This window comes from Rhinoderma darwinii, chromosome 1, assembly GCF_050947455.1.
Source record: "Rhinoderma darwinii isolate aRhiDar2 chromosome 1, aRhiDar2.hap1, whole genome shotgun sequence".
Taxonomy (NCBI): Eukaryota; Metazoa; Chordata; class Amphibia; order Anura; family Rhinodermatidae; genus Rhinoderma; species Rhinoderma darwinii.
The window spans coordinates 633,227,643-633,254,662 of record NC_134687.1 but is presented as its reverse complement, the minus strand read 5'-3'; the positions used below and the strand labels follow the sequence as shown (position 1 = coordinate 633,254,662).

The 27,020-nt window shown below is 43.1% G+C and overlaps 1 protein-coding gene across 2 annotated transcripts in view; it reads right to left on the bottom strand.

Moving 5' to 3' along the window:
• The window catches only part of LOC142662188 (uncharacterized), a 69,564-nt gene that overhangs the window by 20,727 nt on the left and 21,817 nt on the right, over window positions 1–27,020 (bottom strand). Inside the window, exons 2-5 of one of the 2 annotated variants that reach the window (XM_075840262.1) lie at window positions 25,832–25,995; window positions 10,934–11,125; window positions 10,362–10,440; window positions 1,172–1,269 (exon numbers count right to left, since the gene is read on the bottom strand). In XM_075840262.1, the coding sequence (XP_075696377.1) occupies window positions 1,172–1,269; window positions 10,362–10,440; window positions 10,934–11,125; window positions 25,832–25,909 (447 nt within the window). In that variant the 5' untranslated portion in view covers window positions 25,910–25,995. The other variant, XM_075840355.1, reaches the window with a different exon arrangement.

The following is a 27,020-nucleotide window of genomic DNA, read 5'->3' as shown; positions in this document are numbered from 1 at the left end:
GCCAAGTTATGACCATTTTTGTACTTATGCAAATGAGGCTTGCAAAAGTCCAAGTGGGCGTGTATTATGTGCGTACATCGGGGCGTTTTTAATACTTTTACTAGCTGGGCGCTCTGAGGACAAGTATCATCCACTTCTCTTCAGAACGCCCAGCTTCTGCCAGATCACGCTGTGACGTCACTCACAGGTCCTGCATCGTGTCAGACGAGCGAGGACACATCGGCACCAGAGGCTACAGATGATTCTGCAGCAGCATCGGCGTTAGCAGGTAAGTCGATGTAGCTACTTACCTGCAAACGCTGATGCTGCTGCAGAATCAACTGTAGCCTCTGGTGCCGATGTGTCCGACACGATGCAGGACCTGTGAGTGACGTCACAGATCTGCACTGCCAGAAGCTGGGCGTTGTGAAGAGAAGTGGATGATACTTCTCATCAGAACGCCCAGCTAGTAAAAGTATTAAAAACGCCCCGATGTACGCACATAATACACGCCCACTTGGACTTTTACTTTTAAACACACCCACTTGGACTTTTGCAAGCCTCATTTGCATAACTACAAAAATAGTCATAACTTGGCCAAAAATGCTCGTTTTTTTTAAAATAAAAACGTTACTGTAATCTACATTGCAGCGCCGATCTGCTGCAATAGCAGATAGGGGTTGCAAAATCTGGTGACAGAGCCTCTTTAAAAGGAAGATTTTTCCATCTATTTAATTCAGACTTGATTTTACTTCTTATTGGATCATAATTAGGCTATGTTCACACAGAGTTTGTTTGCAGGCAGAAAATTCCGCCCCAAAATTCCAGATGGAATTTTGAGGCAGATTTTGATCTGCCTGCACGCCGTTTGCCCCATCTTTCGCCCGCGATCACTGAGTGCTGCGGGAATAAAACGCCGCAAAATACGCTTTCTCTGCCTCCCATTGATGTCTGAAGATGAGGAGGGAGAGAGGAGAGAGGAGATAGAGAGAGATGAATAGTCAGTCCCAGGGCACATGGTCAAAAGCATCAAAAGATAGCACTGCTGCATTTTATACTCGTGTTCTGGGACTGGTCCAGAGTCCAAGACCGCTAAAGCTTTATGTATATTTCTCACACCTGATCTGCCCTTGACAAATCCAGTCTCAATTACTCTATGGTTATATTTTGGTGAGACTTTAGCGCCATCTACCTGATGATTCTCTGGGACATTGTGATTTTCCTCTTGACAGTCGTGGGAATACAGAGGGCTGGGACATCTCTCGGGTGGATTTCTGCTACTGGATCCATCTGTAGGAAACACACAATGGTTGAATACATTACTACTGTAATATATATATATATATAAACATATACATACACACATATATCAGACCCTCTCTCAACAACTTCAATTTTATAGTTGCCAGGACGTAAAATGCAATGTTGTGCTCCTCGCCACTTGTGCCGAGGTGCCGGCACCTTGTAAGTCGCAGGCCTAAAGTGGTCTACCAGAGTGAATGGTGAGATGATGGCTCCCTGCTTCACCAAAGTATACCATTTTAACTGCATCCAGAGGTTGAGGCTACAGCTACAAGTGCAGGATAAGCCAGTCCACATACAGCAGTATCTCTGGTTACTGTCAACTTCATCTTCCTCTCCCACAAACCCACATTTCCTCCAGTACAGCTACTAAGGGTCTCTGAGGATTACAAAACCTCCTTTATGAGGTTTAGGCTATGTTCACACGGGGTATTTTGCCGAGTTTTTTGACGCGGAAACCGCGTCGCAAAACTCGGCAGAAACGGCCTGAGAACGCCTCCCATTGATTTCAATGGGAGGCGTCGGCGTCTTTTTCCCGCGAGCAGTAAAACTGCCTCGCGGGAAAAAGAAGCGACATGCCCTATCTTCGGGCGCTTCCGCCTCCGACCTCCCATTGACTTCAATGGGAGGCAGGAGAAAGCGTATATCTCGCTGTTTTATGCCCGCGGCGCTCAATGGCCGCGGGCGAAAAACGGCGCGATAATTGCCGCGAAAATCGGCGTGCAGGGAGAGGAATATCTGCCTCAAAGTTCCAAACGGAATTTTGAGGCAGATATTCCTCCCCCAAAATACTCCGTGTGAACATAGCCTTAAAGGGACAGGAGAGATGGAAGTTAAAAAAAAGGCACTTAATAAAACTCACAAGATAAAAGCTTGTAAAACAGCGTGGTGCGCGACTAGTGTCACCCTACAGCTTCATCAGGGGTTACTATTCCCGACTTCACTCTAGAATGTAAAGGGGGTAGCATTCACTATCTCGTAATCAACCACCATTACAAGTTTTTTTTTACAAAATTCATAAAACAATTGTCCAGTTCAATAATCAATCCATTGGATGTCATTGCATCAAGCATGTTCAGTTTCTTAACATGACATGGTCCTAAAAACATCAAAGGAAAAGGAAAAACCTGGACCGCAGGTCTACTTGTTATACATTGATCTATTGTATCTAAGCAAAAATGTACAAATATGATCATTAGGTTCTTAGTAAACGTTCTGATCAAACTGAATAAGCCCAATTGCCACTTCACGGTGACCTCTCAAAGAGGCTCTGTCACCAGATTCTCAAATCCCGATCTCCTATTGCATGTGATCGGCGCTGCAATGTAGATAACAGTAACGGGGTTTTTTTTTTTTAAAAACGTTCATTTTTGGCCAAGTTATGAGCTATTTTATATATATATATATATATATATATATATATATGCAAATGAGGTTTTAAATGGACAACTGGGCGTGTTTTTTTTTCGTATGTCCAACTGGGCGTGTATTGTGTTTTTAACTGGGCGTGTTTACGTGTATGACGCTGACCAATCAGTTACCAGTCAGCGTCATACACTCTTCTACATTCATTTACACAGCACATAGTGTTCTTACTAGAACGATGTGCAGCCACATACACAAGTGTCCGGATAATGAATACACATGACCTCCAGCCTGGACGTCATGTGTATTCAGAATCCTGACACTTCTGAATCTTTTCTGTGAGATTCCAGCAAGCCACGCGTAATCTCGTGAGATTACGAGGTAAACGAGATTTAGTTTCCCTTGCTGGAATCTCACAGAAAAGATTCAGAAGTGTCAGGATTCTGAATACACATGACGTCCAGGCTGGAGGTCATGTGTATTCATTATCCGGACACTTGTGTATGTGGCCCCAGATCTGCGCTTCTGCTATTGAAGCGGCTCTCACACACACACTATAGTCCGGACAGCAGCAGAGCTCATCACAGTCTCTTCCCTGCACTCTGCTGCTGCAGGTTACAGTAAAGAGAACTGTGTAGTGTATAGAGGCAGAGGGACCTTCCTGACGTCACGATGGGGGCGTGCACATCTGACGTCATGATGGGGCCACCACCCACCCGTACACCGATACATTCAAACGGTGTACGGATTTCTGCTAGCAACAGGAGAAATACAAGAAATAAAATGTAGTAAAAAAAAGTGTCAGAGTGGCCATTTAAAACACATATAACACAAAAAGGAGCCCAAATTCATTAATAAAAGTATATTACAAAATATATCTCTATTACACATGCTGCTAGAAAATAAAAGGTTGATTGAACCTTTAGTTACGCTTTAACTTGTAATGGTGGTTGAGTGGTAGATCGTAAACGCTACCCATTTAAAGTCTGGAGTGGAATCAGGAATAGTGACCCCGAAAAAAGCCATAAAGGCAAAACTAGTCGGGCACCACGCTGACTTCACCTGCGATTGTCATAAGACGTTTTACAAGTTTTTATGTTGAGCGTTTTATTAAGTATTTTTTTTACGATCTCTCCTGTACTTTTTTCCGTATAGCCAGGCAGCGTGTTTTTCAGACTTTCATACTCTGCTGATAACGGAGGACAACAGCTGAAGAAGACAGAAGGTGGTTTTGTAATCCTCACAGTAACACATAGGAGCCGTACTGAAAAAGACTAGATAGAGTTTGTGGGAGAAGACGCCGAGGTGGACAGTAACAGGAGGAGAATGAGATAAGAAAGCAGTGCCTAACTGCTTACCAAATTTTGCTTCTGGAGACATGGGAATTACATCGGTGGTGCTCTACACTACATTCCAGTCTTCATGAAAATAGCATTCATAAGAAAAGTGTGGCACTGACCAACATCTGATCAACTCCTTCCATTGGTCATCAAGGTAAAATCCAAGCATTGCCATGGGTTCGGGGAATGTCAGGATACGAGACAACAGCTGTTTCGTGTTCATAGACGCTTCATCCTGGCCTTCCTTCTGTGCTTTACGTGGACTGGCTTATCGTCCAAACCGCAGGGATTAGTCAGATTGATGTTTTTTAGACTGTAGCTCCCAGTCAATCCATTGACCGATTATATCCTCTATACAAGGACAGGATATAAGACTCGCATTTGTGCGAATGCCCATTCTCTTGATCTATAGGGAATAGGTCAAGAGAACGGTCGCTCAGACTAGGAAAAGGTATAAACAAAATGGGATGCTGTGATTGGTCCACAATTAGGCAATCCCCCTAGTAACGTAAACGGAGGTTATAAATACCCAGTTTGTATTATTAGCCTGTTACCCCCGAGGATGCCGTTGTATCGGCGAAACTTGCCAAGTGTCACAGATCGGGACTTCATAAATTTTAAATAGGGACTCATCTAGTCTATATGAAATATTATGAGCTGCAGCCACATATACTTAATCATACATTTATGTGTTAAAGTATAACAACACTATTGGATCTCGGCTTAGATCTAGAACAACGCTACTATACTCAAGATAGATGTTCATGGTTTAAGAAAAAATGTTGGATTTGTCGATTTCAGTTAAATCGCTAATAAAAGTTATGTTTTAGTGGGATGGAATAAAGGGGATTGTTGCCATACGGCAAATTGTGTGTGAATCAATTGACTTAGCCCTAACTTCGATGTAGCTACTTACCTGCTAACGCCGATGCTGCTGCAGAATCAACTGAAGCCTCTGGTGCCGGTATCCTCGCTCGTCTGACACGATGCAGGACCTGTGAGTGACGTCACAGCGTGATCTTTCGAGAACACGCTGTGTCTGCACTGCCAGAAGCTGGGCGTTCTGAAGAGAAGTGGATGATACTTCTCATCAGAGCGCCCAGCTAGTAAAAGTATTAAAAACGCCCCGATGTACGCACCTAATACACGCCCACTTGGACTTTTACTTTTAAACACACCCACTTGGACTTTTGCAAGCCTCATTTGCATAACTACAAAAATGGTCATAACTTGGCCAAAAATGCTCGTTTTTTAAAAATAAAAACGTTACAGTAATCTACATTGCAGCGCCTATCTGCTGCAATAGCAGATAGGGGTTGCAAAATCTGGTGACAGAGCCTCTTTAACCAGAGCCCCCTGACCCTATAAAAGGACGTCTAGATCCTCCCACCTTGTGGTTTTTTTCCTGGCCTGTGTGGACTTGGATAGATCGGTTTGCTCTGTTTATTTGCTTTGTATTAGAATTCTGGTTTAATTTATTATGCGGGACTTCTTAGATTGAACTGGGAGGATTACAAAGGGTGTTACTTAACCCTATGCAATCTGTGAAGCTGCTGCCTGCAGTCTGCTATTGAATGTTTTAGCTTGGTTTTGCATTAATGTAGCAAAAGTCCTTAGTGAAAAGATCCCTGAAAGGGTCTGATAGAATGAGACCTACCATCCTCAGACCTGTGACAAAATGGGACTTTGCTTTAGCCCTAAGAATTTATGCTTTTCTACCGCTGAACCTCTGGAAGACGTCCCACATAATTACCTATTCTTAAAATAGATTTTCCTTCCGGCCCTACATAACATCAATCAAGAGAATAGGGGAGCTCCAAGTCTTGTCATCAGTGGATCTGCAAATCAGATTCCTCCATAACATGGACTTGTTAAAGAGGCTCTGTCACCAGATTTTGCAACCCCTATCTGCTATTGCAGCAGATAGGCGCTGCAATGTAGATTACAGTAACGTTTTTATTTTAAAAAAAACAAGCATTTTTGGCCAAGTTATGACCATTTTCGTATTTATGCAAATGAGGCTTGCAAAAGTACAACTGGGCGTGTTGAAAAGTAAAAGTACAACTGGGCGTGTATTATGTGCGTACATCGGGGCGTGTTTACTACTTTTACTAGCTGGGCGTTGTGTATAGAAGTGTCATCCACTTCTCTTCACAACGCCCAGCTTCTGGCAGTGCTGACACAGCCGTGTTCTCCAGAGATCACGCTGTGTCGTCACTCACAGGTCCTGCATCGTGTCAGACGAGTGAGGACACCGGCACCAGAGGCTACAGATGATTCTGCAGCAGCATCGGCGTTTGCAGGTAAGTCGATGTAGCTACTTACCTGCAAATGCTGATGCTGCTGCAGAATCAACTGTAGCCTCTGGTGCCGACACGATGCAGGACCTGTGAGTGACGTCACAGATCTGCACTGCCAGAAGCTGGGCGTTCTGAAGAGAAGTGGATGATACTTCTCATCAGAACGCCCAGCTAGTAAAAGTAGTAAACACGCCCCGATGTACGCACATAATACACGCCCAGTTGTACTTTTACTTTTCAACACGCCCAGTTGTACTTATGCAAGCCTCATTTGCATAAATACGAAAATGGTCATAACTTGGCCAAAAATGCTCGTTTTTTTAAAAATAAAAACGTTACTGTAATCTACATTGCAGCGCCTATCTGCTGCAATAGCAGATCGGGGCTGCAAAATCTGGTGACAGAGCCTCTTTAAGGCTACTGCTAAATTTCACTCCCAAAGTAATCAGGTAATCTCCCTTCCATTGTTCGGAAGGCATAAGATTTCTAATGTCAATCAGTTTTTCCTTATCCCTAACTGCAGCACAAGCTTCCCGTTTTACGTCTTTAGAATAAACAAAAGGTGGCAGCGGCTAGACATTTATAGTGAGGGGGTCTAGTTAGTTAGAATTTTGAATCAATCAAATTAAAAACCTATCAGAACCCAGGGGCAGAAATACCCCATTATTGTGCTGCTGTTAGGACTAAAGGGAAAACAAATGGTTAGAAATCTGCACTTGAAGATTTGGCAGCTAGAACACTCTGGTCCGTACATCTATTACTAGAAGCACACGTCTGGTCTGACAGGGATGATATACTGGAGTATGTCAGTGAGAAGTGCACGGTGATCCCACCTCCTCCAGACATGTATAGCAATTGTATTCTACTTGTAGAGTGACTAGTGGCTGCCAGACATGAAGGGTGAACTATGGGAGACGCTATATTGTACTCTCTCTATGAAAGGAAGGATCTGGTCACATCACGTCTGAACCTTCCCTCAAAAGGTATATTTTAGGAGAATTTCTCAATGTGTATTTCTGGCAGAAGGCATCGACTTACGCCACTATATAGTCATTCAGTGGCAAATGTTGCCCATGAGCACTTACGTTAAAAAAAAAAAAGATAATGAGGTGCAGCTTACGTTTTCGGGACATGCCTCTGCATAGAATAGCGTAGTTTACTATACCAGCCCCACTGATGCCAAAAGATACACTTTTGGAATCGGTCGGGTGAATAGACCCCTATGGATTTGTTGGATGTTTACGGCAAACGTAGCGCAAATTGTGATGGGAGATTAACCCAAATTGTTGTACTTCTATATTACATGTTATTGCACACACAGTAATGGGCAACTAGACTAACCCCTTCCCGGCATTTGATGGGAAGGGGGTGTACGGAGCCGGAACACAGGGCTGAGCCCGCTCCTTAGGGTATGTTCACACGGTCTATTTTCAGCCGTTTGTCAGCCCGTAAATGCCCCGAAAAACAGCTGAAAATACAGAGGCTGAATGCCTCCAAACATCTGCCCATTGATTCCAATGGGAAAAACTGCATTTCGTTCCCACGATGTGTTTTATGCGCCGTTTAAAAAACGCCCCGTAAAAAAGGCCTTTTTTCATTGACTCAATAGAAAAACAGCTCCAAAAACAGGTATAAAAAAAATGGCGCAAAAACCGCAAGTTGCTTAAAAAACGGCTGAAAACCAGGGGCAGTTTTCGCTTGAAAACTGCTTTGTATTTTATGGCCGTTTTTGGTTTGCCATGTCAAAATAGACTTACGCCGTGAGTGTCAGCTGTATAATACAGCTGGTACCTCACTAACTCCGATCTTGGATGTTTAACTGTCAGATGTCGCCGTTAGACAAAGGAGGGCCCATCTGTCACTTCAACTGGCAGGGTAAATGCAGTTAAAAAATTATATATATATATATATATATATATATATATATATATATATATATATATAAAATAAATATAAATATTTATTTTGTCCCTTGACCTTTCAAAAAAAATAAAATTAATCAAAAAGCCGTATGTGACCCCATATTGGTACCAACAAAAACTACAGCTCGCAAAAAACAAATCCTCACTTCGCTCGATAAACTTCAGGAAAAAAAAAAAATGTTATGGGTCACAGAACTAATTTTTAACAAATTGCTTTTAATTTAAAACGATATAAAGGTTGGGTATCGCCGTAAATCGTATTGACCTGCAGCATAAATTTAATATGTTTGTTTTTACCAGAAGGTAAATAAAGCAACAACAAAAAAATCTGTTAACATTTTGTGGGGCGGAATGGGAAAAAAAAATAAGTTTCCCAGTACATTATGTGATATATACAGTGACGGAAATAAGTATTTGATCCCTTGTTGATTTTGTAAGTTTGCCCACTGTCAAAGTCATGAACAGTCTAGAATTTTTAGGCTAGGTTAATTTTACCAGTGAGAGATAGATTATATAAAAAAAAAACAGAAAATCACATAGTCAAAATTATATATATTTATTTGCATTGTGCACAGAGAAATAAGTATTTGATCCCTTTGGCAAACAAGACTTAATACTTGGTGGCAAAACCCTTGTTGGCAGGCACAGCAGTCAGACATTTTTAGTAGTTGATGATGAGGTTTGCACACATGTTAGATGGAATTTTGGCCCACTCCTCTTTGCAGATCATCTGTAAATCATTAAGATTTCGAGGCTGTCGCTTGGCAACTCGGATCTTCAGCTCCCTCCATAAGTTTTCGATGGGATTAAGGTCTGGAGACTGGCTAGGCCACTCCATGACAATAATGTGCTTCTTTTTGAGCCACTCCTTTGTTGCCTTGGCTGTATGTTTCGGGTCATTGTCGTGCTGGAAGACCCAGCCACGAGCCATTTTTAATGTCCTGGTGGAGGGAAGGAGGTTGTCACTCAGGATTTGACGGTACATGGCTCCATCCATTCTCCCATTGATGCGGTGAAGTAGTCCTGTGCCCTTATCAGAGAAACACCCCCAAAACATAATGTTTCCACCTCCATGCTTGACAGTGAGGACGGTGTTCTTTGGGTCATAGGCAGCATTTCTCTTCCTCCAAACACGGAGAGTTGAGTTAATGCCAAAGAGCTCAATTTTAGTCTCATCTGACCACAGCACCTTCTCCCAATCACTCTCAGAATCATCCAGATGTTCATTTGCAAACTTCAGACGGGCCTGTACATGTGCCTTCTTGAGCAGGGGGACCTTGCGGGCACTGCAGGATTTTAATCCATTACGGCGTAATGTGTTACCAATGGTTTTCTTGGTGACTGTGGTCCCAGCTGCCTTGAGATCATTAACAAGTTCCCCCCATGTAGTTTTCGGCTGAGCTCTCACCTTCCTCAGGATCAAGGATACCCCACGAGGTGAGATTTTGTATGGAGCCCCAGATCGATGTCGATTGACAGTCATTTTGTATGTCTTCCATTTTCTTACTATTGCACCAACAGTTGTCTCCTTCTCACCCAGCGTCTTACTTATGGTTTTGTAGCCCATTCCAGCCTTGTGCAGGTCTATGATCTTGTCCCTGACATCCTTAGAAAGCTCTTTGGTCTTGCCCATGTTGTAGAGGTTAGAGTCAGACTGATTAACTGAGTCTGTGGACAGGAGTCTTTTATACAGGTGACCATTTAAGACAGCTGTCTTTAATGCAGGCACCATATTGATTTGGAGCGTGTAACTGGTCTGGAGGAGGCTGAACTCTTAATGGTTAGTAGGGGATCAAATACTTATTTCTCTGTGCACAATGCAAATAAATATATATAATTTTGACTAGGTGATTTTCTTTTTTTATATATAATCTATCTCTCACTGGTAAAGTTAACCTAGCCTAAAAATTCTAGACTGTTCATGTCTTTGACAGTGGACAAACTCACAAAATCAACAAGGGATCAAATATTATTTCCTTCACTAATATATATATATATATATATATATATATATGCCATTAAAAAACTCTTATGGCTAGAGAGACGGTAAAAAAAAAAAAAAAATGTATGGCTTTTGGAAGACGGGAGGAAAAAAAAACGACAACGAAAAATGGCTACAACAAGAAGGGGTTAATATGCCTCTGTCTTCTCACCTTGTGATGTGCGCAGCTGGTATTTTTCCATCATGACCTCCTCGTAAGGATCCTTGTGCCCTTCTAGATACTCCCACTCCTACATGGAGAAATAGACAGTGACATCCTGACACCTTATAGGAACCTGACACACACAATGATACAGTCATCACCCAGACACCTCCAGTGCCGTTACTGTAGAATTTCGAAAATTATGAAGGGAGAGCCTCCAATTTTATTTCTTAATTTAAAAATTGTGATAACCTCTCTTGCTCTGGTGTACACCACCTATTTGTTCATAGAGTTTATAGGAATAGGGAAAGAGGGAAAGTAGAGCAAGAGTGGTCAGTATCGCCTTCAATTATTTAAATTGATACGATCTGGTATAGTAGGTGAAGAAATTTGGTTAGTGCAATGCCCCCTTTTTTTTTTTGTGCAAAAAAAGGGGACATTGCACTAACCAAATTTCTTCACCTACTATACCAGATCGTATCAATTTAAATAATTGAAGGCGATACTGACCACTCTTGCTCTACTTTCCCTCTTCCTATAAACTCTACTGTAGAATTTCCCAGCATTCCCAGCAGTGTCACCTCTCCAGTCAGCAGCTCCGTCATCTTGTAGATCAGTTCTAAGATCTTCTTCTTATTGTTCTTCTCATGTATCCACGAGTGAGGGGGTGGCTCTGTGATGGGGCTCTGACTACTGCTCCATCCACCGGACTCCTGCAGATGGATGTTGGGAGTCATACAGTCACCCGATGTCTTCTTCACTATTGTGTACTCCTGTGTATGGAGAGAGAGACACTTAGAGAACTGAACACAGTATTCCCCCCTCAGTAGAAAGAGAGACATTGTGACCCCACTGTATAGAGCTCTAGTGACCCCACATCTGTAATACTGGAGACCTCACCTACAAAAAGACATTGAGAAAATAGAATGAGGCCAGAGACGACTACAAGAAATGTGAAAGGTCTGAAATATAAAACATCTCAGGAGAGACTTAAAGAAAGTAATTTGTATCTCCTGGAGGAAAGACGGGAAAGGGGGACATGATGGAAACCTTTACATATGTTACAGGAGGGAAGAAACTAGACACAAGAACAAGGGGCACAATCTGACATTAGATGCGGGGGAAGATAAGAATTAATGTTAGAAAAGGTTGATTAATTTCCAGTAATCGTCTTTTCCTGAACCCATGACAGCACCATTGGAGGCATCCCATTCGTTGGACACGAAGCCTGATGAAAAAAAAAAAAAAGACATACCTCGCCAATTGCTAATTTTATCTAGGATTGCATTAGCACCTTTGGCCCAGGAGCTGGACACTGGCCTTGTAGAATTGGCCCCAAAGAACACCGAATGCTTTGACTAACATAAGCCAAGTGGATGTCCTGTTTAATCCATCTAGGTATAGTAGGTTTACTAGCTGCCCACCCCTATTAATTCTCTGGAATTGAATAAACTTCAAAAAGAGGCAAGAATGATATCCTGATGGAAGGGAGAAATTACTTTAGGTTGGAAACCTGGTAGAGTTTTCATGATAACTATCATCCAGAACTAAAAGTGTAGGGAGGGAAAGCAGAAATGGCCAGTATCTCACTCCCTTTATGAGCAGTAGTAATAGACATTCAGAATGTCATCTTGAGCATTAGTGTTTACATAGATCTAGAATCTAAGGGCTCAAATGGAAAATCTCTATGAAAACAGTATTTAGATCCTAAGGGGATACTGAGGATCTAATTTCAGGCTTAAGTCTGGAGGAAGCTATAAAATTCTCCTGCCCCAGGGGTGTTCTGCCAACTTTAAATAAAAAGTGGAGACCTGGACTTTCAATGTGTTTTGTTTTTCCGATTTTTATCCAGCTTGGCTAAGTGGTCCTGATCTATACATGCAAAATTGATAAAAGGCCCTCAAATAGATGTAAGGTAGAAATAACAGACCCTGAAACCTCCCTCTCCTAAGGATCATCATCTCATTTTTCATACTATGAGGTGTAGCTTGGATGTGTTGGGTTAAACTACTGGGCCCTGGGACAGGAGACCTGACCTGTTTGGGGGAATCCATGGCTGATCTGATGACCTCTTCTTCAACCAAGTGATCCAGGGTCTTTTCGGACAAAAGGGAGCAGTGAGGATAACTAAAGCCCTGTCCTCCTGGATCTTCCTCATTACCCTTGGTAGCAGACACAGGGGATGGAAAGCATAACCTGTCCTGACTTCAGCATTGGGCAAGCGTGTCTACTGCTACTGGATAATTAGTGGGGTCTTCTCTCCCTGGTAGCAAAGAGATCTATGGAGGGATCTCCCCATTTGGATACTATCAACTGAAAGACCTCCGGGTTTAGGGACCACTGACTGATTTATTCTTATAAAATCTGCAATTTGATTGTCCTTGCCGCTGAGGGGGGACTGCTGAAAGGGACAAAAAGTGAAACTCTGCTAGAAAAAATATCCTGGTGGATAGTTCCTCCCTGATGGTCGGGAACCGGTTAAACCGCCTGCTGTATATAAACGTCTGGCAGTCGGGTTCCTTTAAGCCCGCGCCATCAAGTATTTACGCAGCAGGTTTAAGCTGGCTGCCCGAGCGATCGGGCAGTTGAATGTCGGGTCCTTGGCAGTCAGTGACTGCCAGGGACCCTGAGGAGAAGATGGAAGCAGCTTACTATCTGCTCAGATCTATTGTACACAGCGCTTAAATGAGCATTCTATAGAATAGAGGCAACGGCAGCTACTGGTCGCATGATTGTCCGGTTCCATTAGTGGCAGACTGCTGCTGGGTCTAACTAGACCAGGCACAGCCCTATTAGTGACAACAGTCACTATAGAGGGCTGATTTCCCCTGTAACTGTGAGGGATCATTAGCATGTATATTGCTTGCAAAAACATTATTACCTTACATAAGCTAAAATATCAGTATATTTCACAAAGAATCTATGCGACAAGATGGAGCCTGCATCTGAGACAACGCCCATAGAAGACACCACCCTGGAATGCAAGAGGAGTGTGCAGATGAACTCACAACTGAATAGAACCAATGGGGCTTAAGCACGTCCCACATTTCTAGGGAGAAAACTTGTAATTCTTGGGTAATAAAGTTCAGTTGCATTTCCTACTCCACTGAGAGAGGATCTGTACCAACTTCTCTGTCTGGTGTATTTCTTCTACGCATGCACTCAGTTTCAAATCTACAGAGGTGGTTATTCGGTGTGAAATCACAGGGAAAGGAACCCCGACATGTGGCTGCTGTGCAGCGCCAGTGGAAAAATAATCCGGGGACCAAAAAATAGAAATCCCAAGCAATTATGTGACAAAAAGTCATTTACTAATGTACTTTCATTTTTAATTCTGTACTGAATCGTGCAGTTCAGACCCAGTAAAGTGGTGCAGGAAGACTATATTGGTGGGGGGATAAGGAGAGACTTTTGTTACAAAACATTCAAAATAAAAATGACAAATAATTTCAAATAATCACATTTAGGATACCGAACGTGACAAATTGAAATGCAAGTTAAAGTGTATGTTCACAAATGGCAGAAGTCTAGCAAGCAAAATGGGGGATGAGAAGTGATATGAAGGTGGTGGTGTATGTCTGTATGTGAGAAGTGATATGAAGGTGGTGGTGTATGTCTGTATGTGAGAAGTGATATGAAGGTAAGTGTGAAAGAGACAATAGTGGGTGAAGATTGTGAGGAGGTTGAAACCTTGTGGGTGGAATTACAAAGGGAGGTAAACAATGAAAGAATTACTTTTGGTGTAATCTATAGACCCCCCAATATAACTGAGGAGATGGAAGATCAGTTATATAAATAGTTGGAGCGGGCGGCAGAGGGTGTACTGTAGTGATGATGGGAGATTTTAATTACCGGGATATTAATTGGTGTCATGGTTCGGCTTCAACTGCGAAGGGGAGAAACTTTCTCAACCTGTTGCAGGAAAATTTTATGGGCCAGTTTGTGGAAGACCCAACAAGAGGTAAAGCTCTGTTGGATCTGGTCATTTCTAATACTGCACAGCTTGGGGCGGACGTTCGCTGTGCTCTCTACCTGCATCTATCATGGGTATGTTACATCCCTCTGACTTGCTTTAGTACTTTCTTGCCTTCCCTTATGCTTATATGGACTTCAAAATTCACTTTTATTACCATCTTGTATTAATCATGCTTATGCAGTACGTTGTTATACACATATATGGTCTTTACTATAGTCTATAGTTTAATTTATTGGAAAGTGCATCATTGGTACAATTTTTGTACTATTTGGTTATCTGTGAGATGCACAGCCCACTGTCTTTTTTTATCTGTTGATTTATGGATTATTTTATCGATTGTTGCTTATTTTGTATATTCAATAAAGTATTTTTCTATTTTTGCATACTCCCTTGTATTTTGAGCATCTTCTTTTAGGGTATATAAGAATACAGAGCTTGTTCGGAATGTCAGTGTTCGTGAAAACCTCGGTAACAGTGATCACAAGATAGTTATATTTTACCTATACAGTAGAAAACAAACAGGCTGGGAGGGTAAAAACCACTTAATTTTAAGAAGGCCAATTTCCCCAGGATGAGGGCTGCAATTCAGGATATAGACTGGGAAGAACTAATGTCAAATAATGGGACAAAGGATAAGTCGGAGATCTTAAAATCTACTTTGTACAATTAAAGCGTAAAATTTATTCCTATAGGTAACAAGTATAAACGATTAAATTAAGCCCCACATGGCTTACACCTTCTGTAAAAAGGGCACTACATGACAAAAAGGGCATTTGAAAAATACAAATCTGAGGGTACAGCTGTAGACTTTGTAAATTATAAAGAGCGTAATAAAATCTGTAAAAAAGGTAACAAAATCAGCAAAAATACAAAATGAAAGGCAGGTGGCCAAGGATAGTAAAACAAATCCCAAAAAATTCTTCAAGCATATAAATGCAAAAAAAGCCAAGGTCTGAACATGTAGGACCCCTAGATAGTGGTAATGGGGAGTTGGTCACAGGGAATCAAGAGAAGGCAGAGTTACTAAATGGGTTCTTTAGCTCTGTATATACAACAGAAGAAAGAGCATCTGGTGTAGCCAGTGCCAGTGCGGTTAATATATCAGTTGATATACTGAATTGGCTGAATGTAGATATGGTCAAAGCGAAGTTAAATAAAATAAATGTGCACAAGGCTCCGGGCCAAGATGGGTTACACCCTAGAGTTCTTAAAGAACTTAGCTCAGTTATTTCTGTCCCCCTCTTCATAATATTCAGAGATTCTCAAGTATTGTGACTGGTATAGTGCCAAGGGACTGGCGCAGGGCAAATGTGGTGCCTATTTTCAAAAAAAGGGCTCTAGGTCTTCCCCGGGTAATTATAGACCAGTAAGCTTAACATCCATCGTGGGAAAAATGTTTGAGGGGCTATTGAGGGAATATATATAGGAGTATGTGATAGATAATAGTATTATAAGTGACAGCCAGCACGGTTTTACGAAGGACAGAAATTGTCAAACCAACTTGATTTGTTTTTATGAAGAGGTGAGAAGAAGCCTAGACAGAGGGGCCGCTGTGGATATAGTGTTTTTGGACTTTGCAAAGGCATGACACTATTTTCAATGTTTTCTAACAAAAGGATGCCCTTATCCGGTTGCCTAATCCTCTCCCCACAGTCTATTTCTCTCCCCACTAATATAGACTTACCCCACTGTAGTAAAGCGTGAAAAGTTGGTCACGCACTTGAAACGCCTGTGACCTCATGTAATATTTTTGCAGGGGACGCAGACTCTCCGAAAGCCCAATGGCTGGGAGAAAGTTACACTGCCTCACACACTTCTAATTCTAGAGGCGTGGCGACCCTTCTCTATAAATCCCTAAATTTAACTATTCACGACACGTATTCGGATCTGGGCGGAGGCTTCCTATACATTGACGCCACCATTAATGCACACAGATACAACCTTGTTAACATATATGCACCCACATACCCCAACGTGGAATTTTATTCCCCCTTTTTAGTTTTTAGGAGATTTTAACCGAACTCAACTCAGACATTGATAGATCTAATCCAACATCACAAGATCGCACAGGAGCCTCGGTACTTCTCACACTAATGGACCGCCCCTCACTCGATGATCCCTGGCATATAGTCCCCTCTACATCTCGGGAGTACATGTATTTTTGTCATATTGACAATACACACTCCAGAACTGACCATTTCCCAATACCAGACTCCCTTTTCCCATCACTCACCACTATAGACCTGATGTCCATATGCCTATCTGACCATGCCCCAGTATGCATGGAACTCACCACAGGCACACAATTATCTTATAGCCGTAATTGGCACTTCCCTTCTCTATCGACCCCTGAAGATTTTCACAGATACTTAACCGTCTACTGGTTGCAATATGTAGAGGAAAATATAGCTCAATTGGATTAGGTGGCTCTTTTTTTTGTCCACATCCAAGGAGGTTATGAGAGGTCATATAATTTCTTACCTTAATTTTAAAAGGAGAGAATACCGCAAGAAGTTTAGTGCTTTGAATGCAGACCTTGTCAAAACCCACTGATCATTTGTAGAAACTCGCACCCCAGAAGTTAAAACAGCCTATATGATGGCCAGGTCTTTACTAGAGATCTATGTACACAGACAGGCCCTATAGGGAGTTATGACTAACAGTAGGTATTTTAGGTGGCGCAACCATGTTTGCTCAATACTAGCGAAGATTCCTAGACCTAAATGCTCAAACCATAATATCGTAGAATTGGTGGACCCTAAATCACAATCTGATATTTTGGACCCAGATCTCAAGCGACAAGAATTTGTGAACTATTTTGCAGACTTTTATCGAACAACGTCAAACGACTCGGAGGAAATCAGATCATTCTTGTCCAGGCTAAACCTACCTAAACTATCTAAGGAATGTAGAACAATCCTAGACAATGATATCACAGAGGACGAGCTCACCTCTCCAATCTACAATTTACCCAATAATATAACTCTGGGTCCTGACGGCCTGTCTGCGGAGTATTATAAAACTCCTACTGTCTGACATTGTCCCAACTTTGACAAGGACTCTACAGGCTACATACTGCAGAAAGATTGACATACCCGACTTCCACATATCTAGGACTATACTGCTTCCTAAGCCTGACAGGGACCCAACCCTCCTCCCTTCCCATCACCCCATTTCCCTTTTAAACCAGGACTATAAATTAATAACGAAAATTCTGTCCGATCGCCTCCAGACTATGCTTGGACCAATTACCCCAGCCCATTTTGGTTTTCTAAAAAATACATTCTATCAAAAGGTATACATCAGGCCGTGGCTGCCACAGTATCTTCAGCCGATCCCTCCTCCCTTGTGACCATGCTGCTGGGTCTTGAAGCGGAAAAGGCATTTGACTCGGTGTCCTGGCCATTTCCTTCAGCGGTGTTACAACACCGGACCTTTGGATACCGTTTAACATTCCTACCGCGTTCACAGGCATGCTCCTCCACATCCCTTACCATTAATAGTTTCAACTCACCTCCCATCCAGATTCTTAAAAGGTACGCGTCAGGGATGCCCCCTCTCCCCATTATTGTTTAATTTACCCCTAGACCCACTCCATCACCTATACTCTCTACCATGTTTTCAGGGCATACAAATTGGTGATTGGAGACTGGATAACAGGCAGTTCTTGTTTTACTGATTATGTACTAGACCACCAATTTTCGATTAACATACATCCTACACACTCCTTATTCGGCCCTATTGCCTGATCCATGCAGACATGACCAGGAGATTGGTGCTTGAAGACATAGACCAAGGTCAGACAAAACCTGTGTTTGAACCCCAGATTTTCCCTACTTCTTCCCTGGATTAATAACCCTGCATTCCAAAATGCTAATTCTCATACGATATTCCATAAATGGACCTCAAAAGGGTTGAATCACATTGAACAGATAATTGACACATCCACTAGTCATCCTTAAATGAACTCCATACTCAGTATGATTATTTAGGGCAACATCCATTTTATTATATGCAAGGCTGTAGTTATGCTCACAAGGTAATCAGACACTTAAAATCGAACAAGACTCGGATGACTTCTTTTGTCGTTGAACCCCAGCCCATCAACGTCAAACGGTTAATCACCATACACTATAACCTATCACGACAACCACTCGACTACTCTAAATCAAGGTCTGGTATATCCTACTGGGTAGACCACCTAGATCATAAAACCCACAACGATATATACTATTATCTATGACAAATGCAGCCAAACATCTCCCCTCAGCTATGTAATTTGGAAAAGTCTTTTAAAATTGCTCATTCAGCCTATGTCTCCCCTCATAGGTGCTGTCTTATGGGTAACTCCTCTGAGCATTCAGGTTTAAAGTGTAGAATGCCACACGCCGATCTGTTACATCGCCTTTGGTCCTGTCCGGTCATAGCCGAATTTTGGCGGAGGATACAGCAGTTTGTGTTGGGCTCACTCTCCATACAATGCCCCTTTAACTTGGAGTGGGGATTATTTGGCATTTTACCCTCCTCTATGTCCTACGTCCCGAAACACCATAAAAAATAAAAAAAAGATTGATTACTTACCGGTAATCTGTTTTTCAAGAACCTGTGACAGCACCCCTGGAGAGACGTCCCATCCGCTGGACAGGACACCTGAGGATATAAAATGGACACACCTCTCCACACACCCAGTCTTTAGGAAGAACTCAGGATGAGAAGTAGTTTAGTTTGTATGTGCGTTTTTTTTTGTGAAAGTCCCTCACACCTGAATATGTACAATATTTACAGGGACGCTCAAATTAAGGGTAGCGATCCAGTTTATGAGGGTCATGTACTACAGACATGGGAGGGTAACAGCGGGGTGCTGTCATAGGTTCTTGAAAAACAGATTACCGGTAAGTAATCGATCTTTTACCTATTCACCTATGACAGCACCCCTGGAGATGTAAAATAGAAATCATTATTTCTAGGGTGGGACCACAGCTTGTAGTACCTTTCTACCGAAGGCCAAGTCAGAGGCTGTATGTAGTTGTAATCTGTAGTGTTTAAAGAAGGTGTGAGGAGAACTCCATGTGGCCGCCTTACATATTTGGTCTAGGGATGCATCTGCTCTTTCTGCCCATGAAGTGGATACGGCCCTAGTGGAGTGTGCCCCGAAGAATTCTGGGGGTTTGAGTTTTTGGTTTATGTAGGCTAGCCATATGGCCTGCTTGATCCACCTTGCTATGGTAGCTTTGCTGGCTGCTGAACCCTTATTGTGACCCTGAAACTGGATAAACAAATTTTGTGATGATCTCAGATCTTGGGTAACCTTTAGGTACTGGACTAGACATCTTCTTACGTCTAGGCAGTTAAATTGTTGTTCCCTCTGATTCTTTGGGGAGTCACAAAAGGAGGGAAGGACAATGTCTTGGTTTAGGTGAAAGGGTGAAAACACTTTAGGAAGGAATTCTGGTAGGGTTTTTAAGATGACTCTATCATCTAGTAGTAGGGTATGTGGAGGAAAGGCAGATAGGGCCTGGATCTCGCTCACTCTACGGGCTGATGTAATGGCTAATAGAAAGGTCATTTTGAGTGTTAGCATCTTCCAGGAAATAGAGTCTATGGGTTCAAAGGGTGGTTTTATCAAAGCCTGGAGAACGAGGTTTAAGTCCCAGGGAGGAACTGGGGACCTTATCTGGGGTTTAAGTCTGCAGGCAACCTTTAATGTAGTAGGCCTAAGGTTCTTTTTTAGTCCCGCCTGGAGAAAGTCCAATATTAGGGGAATATCTGGATTAGTTAAAGGATTAACCTCCCTGCCTGCGAAGTTTAAGAATGCGTTCCATGACCTCAGAAATATCTTTGAGGTAATAGGTTTCCTACTAGCTAGTAGGGTGGAGATGACAGATTCTGATAATCCTCTCTGCCTAAGGATTATCCTTTCAGTTTCCATGCTGTCAAGGGGAGCTTCTGAATGTCGGGGTGTAATACTGGGCCCTGATAGAGAAGATCTGGCCTGTCTGGAAGACCCCATGGTTGGTGTGACGACATTTTTCTTAGCCACGTGAACCATGGTCTCTTTGGCCAGAAGGGGGCTATCAGTATCACGCTGGCCCTGTCTTTCTGATCTTTTTTAAGACTCTTGGGAGTAGGTTCAGGGGGGGGGGGGGGGAGAAGGCGTAGCCTCTCTCTAGACTCCGGCACTGGGAGAGTGCATCTATTGCTGTTGGATGATCTGAGGGATTTAGGGAGAAGAACCTCTGGGTTTTTCTGTTTCTTTTGGATGCGAACAGATCTATGGATGGGGTTCCCTATCTGAGGATGATCTCCTGAAATACTGTGGTGTTCAGGCACCATTCTGATTGGTGAAGCCTTTCCCGGCTTAGGAAATCTGCTACCAGGTTGTCCTCCCCTCTGAGATGAACAGCTGATAGAGTCAGCAGGTGGTGTTCTGCCAGAGAAAATATCTGTGTGGCTAGGCCCATCAGTGAGGCCGATCTCGTACCCCCTTGTCGGTTTATATAGGATACTGTAGTTGTGTTGTCCAAATAGATCTTTAGGTGCTGACCTGAGATTGCCTGTATGGATCCCTTCAGGGCCTGAAGAACTGCTGCTAGTTCCCTGAAGTTGGAGGATCTGAGAGTGGTCTGTTGGTCCCACTGACCCTGAAGGAAAGATGAGTCGAAATGAGCTCCCCACCCCCAGGGACTCGCATCTGTGGTCATATTGAGAGTAGGGGTTAACCTCCATGGAATACCCCTTGTGAGATTTGCCCTGTTTAGCCACCATCTGAGGGACAGCCTTGCTGTGGAAGAGATGTGAAAGGGTTGGTCCAGGGAGAAACTGCTCCTGTCCCATTGGTCTAGGATGTCCCAATGCAGTGGTCTGGACTTGAAGTGAGCCCATAGTACGGCTGGGATGCATGATGTCATGAGGCCTAAGACTGACATAGCTTCCCTGAAAGATGTCGTATGGTTCAGGTAGATCTCTGATATACTGTTCATCAGGGGCCCGATTTTTTCTTCTGGGAGGAAGGTCATCTGTTTGGAGGAATCCAGCAGGGTTCCTAAGAATATACATCTTTTCGATGGATTTAAATTTGATTTCTTTAAATTTATGTTCCATCCTAATCTTGTCAGGATATCCCGGACTATCTGTATGTGTAGGGTCAGAGTTGGAACTATTTCTGCTACCACCAGGAAGTCGTCTAGATATGGAATCAGGAGAATGTCGTTCATCCTAATGTATGAGGTCATTTCCGCTATCAGTTTGGAAAATACCCTTGGGGCTTGAGAGATGCCGAAGGGGAGGGCTCTGTATTGTAGGTGGCATACGGACCCGTTGAGTGTTACTGCTACCCTTAGATACTTTTGATGACGGACACATATGGGTACGTGATAATAGGCATTCTCTAGGTCTATTGAGGCCATCACGCAGTCTTTGGAGAGGAGGTTTATAGTGGACGTGATACTCTCCATGCAGAATTTTTTGTAAGTCAGATAGCAGTTTCAGTTTTATAATGACCCTGTGTTTTCCTCCTGGTTTGTTCACTAGGAAAGGGGGGGAATAAAAGCCCTGACCTATCTCTGTGTCTGGAACCTGTATTAGGACCTCTTTTTTTATAAGTGACAGAACTTCTACTTCTAGGATCTTTTGTTGGACTGGGTTCCTTAGGACCCTTGTGGGAAGGAATCTGTCTGGGGGGAGGGTTGTGAACTCTAGTATATATCCTGTTTTTATGATTCCCAGAATCCAAGGATTCGATGAAATCTTCCGCCAATCTTTGAGAAACCGGGAAAGGCGACCCCCCACTGCCCCCTTGGCGTCATTGTTGGTCCCTATTTTTAGGGTCCTTCTGGGGCCTGAAAAGGACTTGTTTTTTCTTGGAAATCTCGAGGGTCTAAATTCCTGTGCCCTAGGGTTAGCGTACCCCCCTCTTTTGTTACTTGGCCGTCTGGGATGAAAGGACTCTCTTGTTGGCCTTGTTTGTGCCGGGAACCCCTTTTTACTGTCTGATGCCTTTTCTAGCATGTCATCAAGTGGGGGCCCGAAAAGGTAATCTCCTGAACAGGGGATAGCGCACAGCTTCCCTTTGGATCCGGTGTCCCCTTTCCAGGTCTTTAGCCAGATAGCTCGTCTAGCTGAATTCGCCAGAGCCGCTGATCTGGCGGAAAGGCGTACCGCGTCTACTGAGGCGTCTGCCAAGAAGTCTGCTGCTTTAGAAAGTGTTGGGAGGGAGGCTAAGATTTGATACCGAGGGGTTTTGTCTTTCAGATGTACCTCCAGTTGTGCGAGCCACACTTTCAGGGATCTGGCCACGCAGGTGGCTGCAATGGCTGGTTTGAAACTCCCCGTAGAGGCTTCCCAGGTTCTCTTAAGGTAGAATTCGGCCTTTCTATCCATAGGGTCAGACAGGGAGCTTAGGTCTTCAAAAGGAAGGGAGTGTTTCCTTGAGATCTTGGCTACTGGAGCGTCGAGCCTGGGGATGTTATCCCAGTCCCTGCATTTGTCTTCCTCAAAGGGATACTTCCTTTTGAGAAACTTGGGAATGCTTGTCTTTTTATCAGGAGTTTCCCATTCCTTTTTAACTCCTTAACGCCGAAGGACGGATATATCCGTCCTCAGCAGCTGCTAGTTCGAGCAGGACGACGGATATATCCGTCCTGTGATGGCGCGGGTACTGAGACTGTACCCACGCGATCAGCGGCAGGAGCACGGCTGTTATACACAGCCTGGCTCCTGCTGCAACTGCCGGAATCGAAGCGCGCGCCGATTCCGGCAGTTTAACCCATTAAATGCCGCTGTCAATAGTGACAGCGGCATTTAATGTGTTTGACAGAGGGGGAGCTCCCTCTGTCACCCGATCGGCGCCCCCGCAGACAAATCGCGGGTCGCCGTCGGGTTTCCATGACAGCCGGGGGTCTAACAAAGACCCCCAGGTCTGCCTTCAGCATCTGCCTGTTTTACACTGACAGGCAATAATGCTTTGGTATACAAAGTATACCAAAGCATTATATATGCGATCTGCAGATCGCATAGTGAAGTCCCCTGGTGGGACTAAAAAAAATAAAATGGAAAACAGTTAAATAAAGTTTGTGAAAAAAAAATTACAGTCAAAGTCAAATAAAACTACTTTTTTGGCCCAAAAAGTGGTTTTATTTAGTAAAACGGTCAAAACAAATCACACATACACATATATGGTATCCCCCGATCGTAACATCTTGACCAAAAAAAAGAACATATTAATTAAACCGCCGGATGAACGGCGTCCAAAGAAAACGCAAAAAACAACGTCAAAATTCTCTCTTTTCTCCCATTCCCCCCATAAAAAATAAAATAAAAGTTAATCTATAAGTCCAATGTACCCCAAAATAGTACTAATAAAAACTACACATTGTCCCGCAAAAATCAAGCCCACGCACGGCCACATCGACGGAAAAATAAAAACGTTACACCTCTTGGAACGCGGCGATGCAAAAACAAGTAATTTTTTTCTAAAAGGGTTTTTATTGTGCAAACGTAGAAAAAACATAAAACCTCTACATATTTGGTATCCCCGTAATCGTGCCGACCCATACAATAAAGTTAACATGTTATTTACGCTGCATAGTAAACGGCGTAAATTTATAACGTTAAAATTAATGCTGGAATAGCTGCTTATTTTCAATTCTCTCCTAAAATAAAGTTAATAAAAGTTAATCAATATGTTATAAGCATCTAAAAATGGTACAATTACAAAATACAACTCGTCCGGCAAAAAACAAGCCCTTATACGGCTATGTCGACGGAATAAAAAAAGAGTTACGACTCTTGGAATGCGACCGTGAAAAAACAAAAAATAATCCTTGGTCATTAACGTGCAAAATGGCCCGGTCATTAAGGGGTTAATAAGGTTAGATATGTTCATTTGGATGGGGAAGGTTCTATTCTTTTTAGGTCCTAGCCCTTGAAACAAACGTCCTGGATGGACCGTGGTTCTTTGGGGTCGTCTATATTCATAGTCGCCCTGACCGTTTTTATGAGTAGGTCAACGTCCTCCGTTGGGAATAAATTTCTCTCTCCCTCCTCCTCACCTGAGGAATCGTAGGAGCTGTACTCCCCTTCTTCGCCTAGCTGGGGGTCCCCTTCAGCTGAGGAATCCGAATCCAAACTGCTAGAAGAGGCGACCGGAGGATCTCTTCTCTTTCTAAGGGACTTTAGTGAGCTCCTCACTTCAGCCCTTACAATATCTTTAATGCTTGTGGCTAAATTTGTGGACTCTTCTGATATAATATTATCTAGACATTTCTGACAGAGTCTTTTGTTCACTAGAAGAGTCAGAAAAGCCAGTCTGGCCAGCTGAGGTACTAGTTACTAGATTCCTAGGTCCCTCTCTGGCCTAAAACATAATATACTAAAATGGACAAGATTAGAAAATAAATTGCCCTATCATATTGAAAAGGACAACCACTCCCATGATCCAGGTACTGAACTGGAGGATGCGGTAGTGTCAGAACGGTCAGCACGCCCTGCTGCGTCTCCTGATGGCTCAGACATACTGGAGGTCTTGCAGAGGAAGGAGCTATAGCATCATCAGCCTAAAGAGGCTTTAGGACTGGCTGGAGTAGCCCTCTGGCTTGCAGAACACTGTAAGCCCCTCCCTGCTAGGGCCACCTTTTCCTGGGACGTAAGCACGTCACTTCTGCTGGAAGTGACGTGCCAAAATTACCGAAAGTGTGCAGCAAAGTAGCGCAGGTTATGCAGACGCCGCGCTATATACATTCTGGCTCCTACTACAGAGAACATAGAGCGGGAGCAAAGTAGCGCAGAGGAGCTCCAACAGTGGCCAGCTGAAAACCATCTCCACAATGGGAAGCGGTGACTGGGAAAGGAGGGAGGAACTTCCCCAGGTTTAAGGCTGCTCCAGAAGTGCCAAACACACCTAGGATAAAAGGTATGAACCTGCTAGAGAGTCTACAATTGAGAGAGATGTGTTGTCATACAGGATAATCCGGAGGACAGGAATCCTGACTGGGTGTGTGGAGAGGTTTGTCCTTTCTGCCCAACTAATGGGATGTCTCTCCAGGGGTGATGTCATGGGTGAAGAAGTAAAATATTATTTTACTGAAAGAGTAGTAGATGCCTGACACAAACTTCCAGCAGATGTGGGTGGAGAATCAGCAGTAAGTGAATGTAAACCTGCCGGGGAGAGACATAGATCTATCCTAAGAGAAAACTAAAGGAAATAATGTTGGGGGTGACTAGATGGACCATGTGCTCTCCTCCTGCCGTCATCTTCTATGTTTCTATATAGATATCATCCTGATCCTCCTGGTTCCTTGTCATTCTCATGGCTCTACAACATTACTATTGCTGCATTGGTGACATGACACATAACTGACCATATTGGTGGCTGATCTTCAGCTTCTTGACGTCACTTGGAAGGTCTGGATGCTGTTATACAGGACGCTGGATTCTTCCTATTACTTCCTATTATGTATTGTCCTTTTCCTATGTGTGACTTGTTCTATAATGTAGAAACGTTTACCTCTCCGCTCAACAGGTAGATGATCTCCAAGGTGAAGTCTAATATTCTTCTGCTCATCTCATTCCTGTCCTTGTCCATCGTTGGTGGGTCATTCAGGAGAAGGAACGTTGTGGAGGAGAAGATGAGAAAACTGGAGGAACTGGAGGATCTAGTACTGTAGACGCCTTTATGAAGAAAGGAGAAGATGGAAATCATACAGGGGACAACATTTGTATGTATATATTAGTCCTTCTCAATGAATTAGAATATGATCAAAAAGTTAATTTATTTCAGTAATTCAAAAAGTGAAACTCATATTATATAGATTCATTACACACAGAGGGATCTATTTCCAGCATTTTTTTTTCTTTTAATGTTGATGATTATGGAAACAGTTCATGAAAACCAAAATTTAGAGGAAATTAGAATATTATATAAGCCCAATTTCAAAAATGATTTTTAATACCGAAATGTTGGCCTACTGAAATGTACAGTATATGCTCTCAATGCTTGGTCGGGGCTCCTTTTGCATGAATTACTGCATCAATGCAGCGTGGCATGGAGGGGGATCAGCCTGTGGAACTGCTGAGGTGTTATCAACGTGGCGTGGCATGGAGGCGATCAGCCTGTGGCACTGCTGAGGTGTTATGGAAGCCCAGGTTGCTTTGATATTGGCCTTCAGCTCGCCTGCATTGTTGGGTCTGGTGTCTCTCCTCTTCCGCTTGACAATACCCTGTAGTTTCTCTATGGGACTTTGGCAAGCAAACTCACCTGACCTATCAAGCACAGCGATACTGTGGTTATTAAACCAGGTATTGGTACATTTGGCAGTGTGGGCAGGAACCGAGTCCTGCTGGAATGAAATCTGCATCTCCAAAAAGCTTGTCATCAGAGGGAAGAATGAAGTGCTCGAAAATTTCCTGCTAGACACTGCACTGACCCTGGACTTGATATAACACAGTGGACCAACACCGCTGCTCAGTGGTCCAAAGTCCTGTTCTTAGATGAAAGTAAGTTTTATATTTTTCATTTGGAAATCTCGGCCCCAGCGTCTGGAGGAAGAGTGGAGAGGCGTCAGTCCAAGTGTCTTGTGGTCCAGTGTGAAGTTTCCACAGTCCGTGATGGTTTGGGAGCCATGTCATCTGCTGGTGTTGGTCCACTGTGTTATATCAAGTCCAGAGTCAGTGCAGCTGTCTACGAGGACATTTTC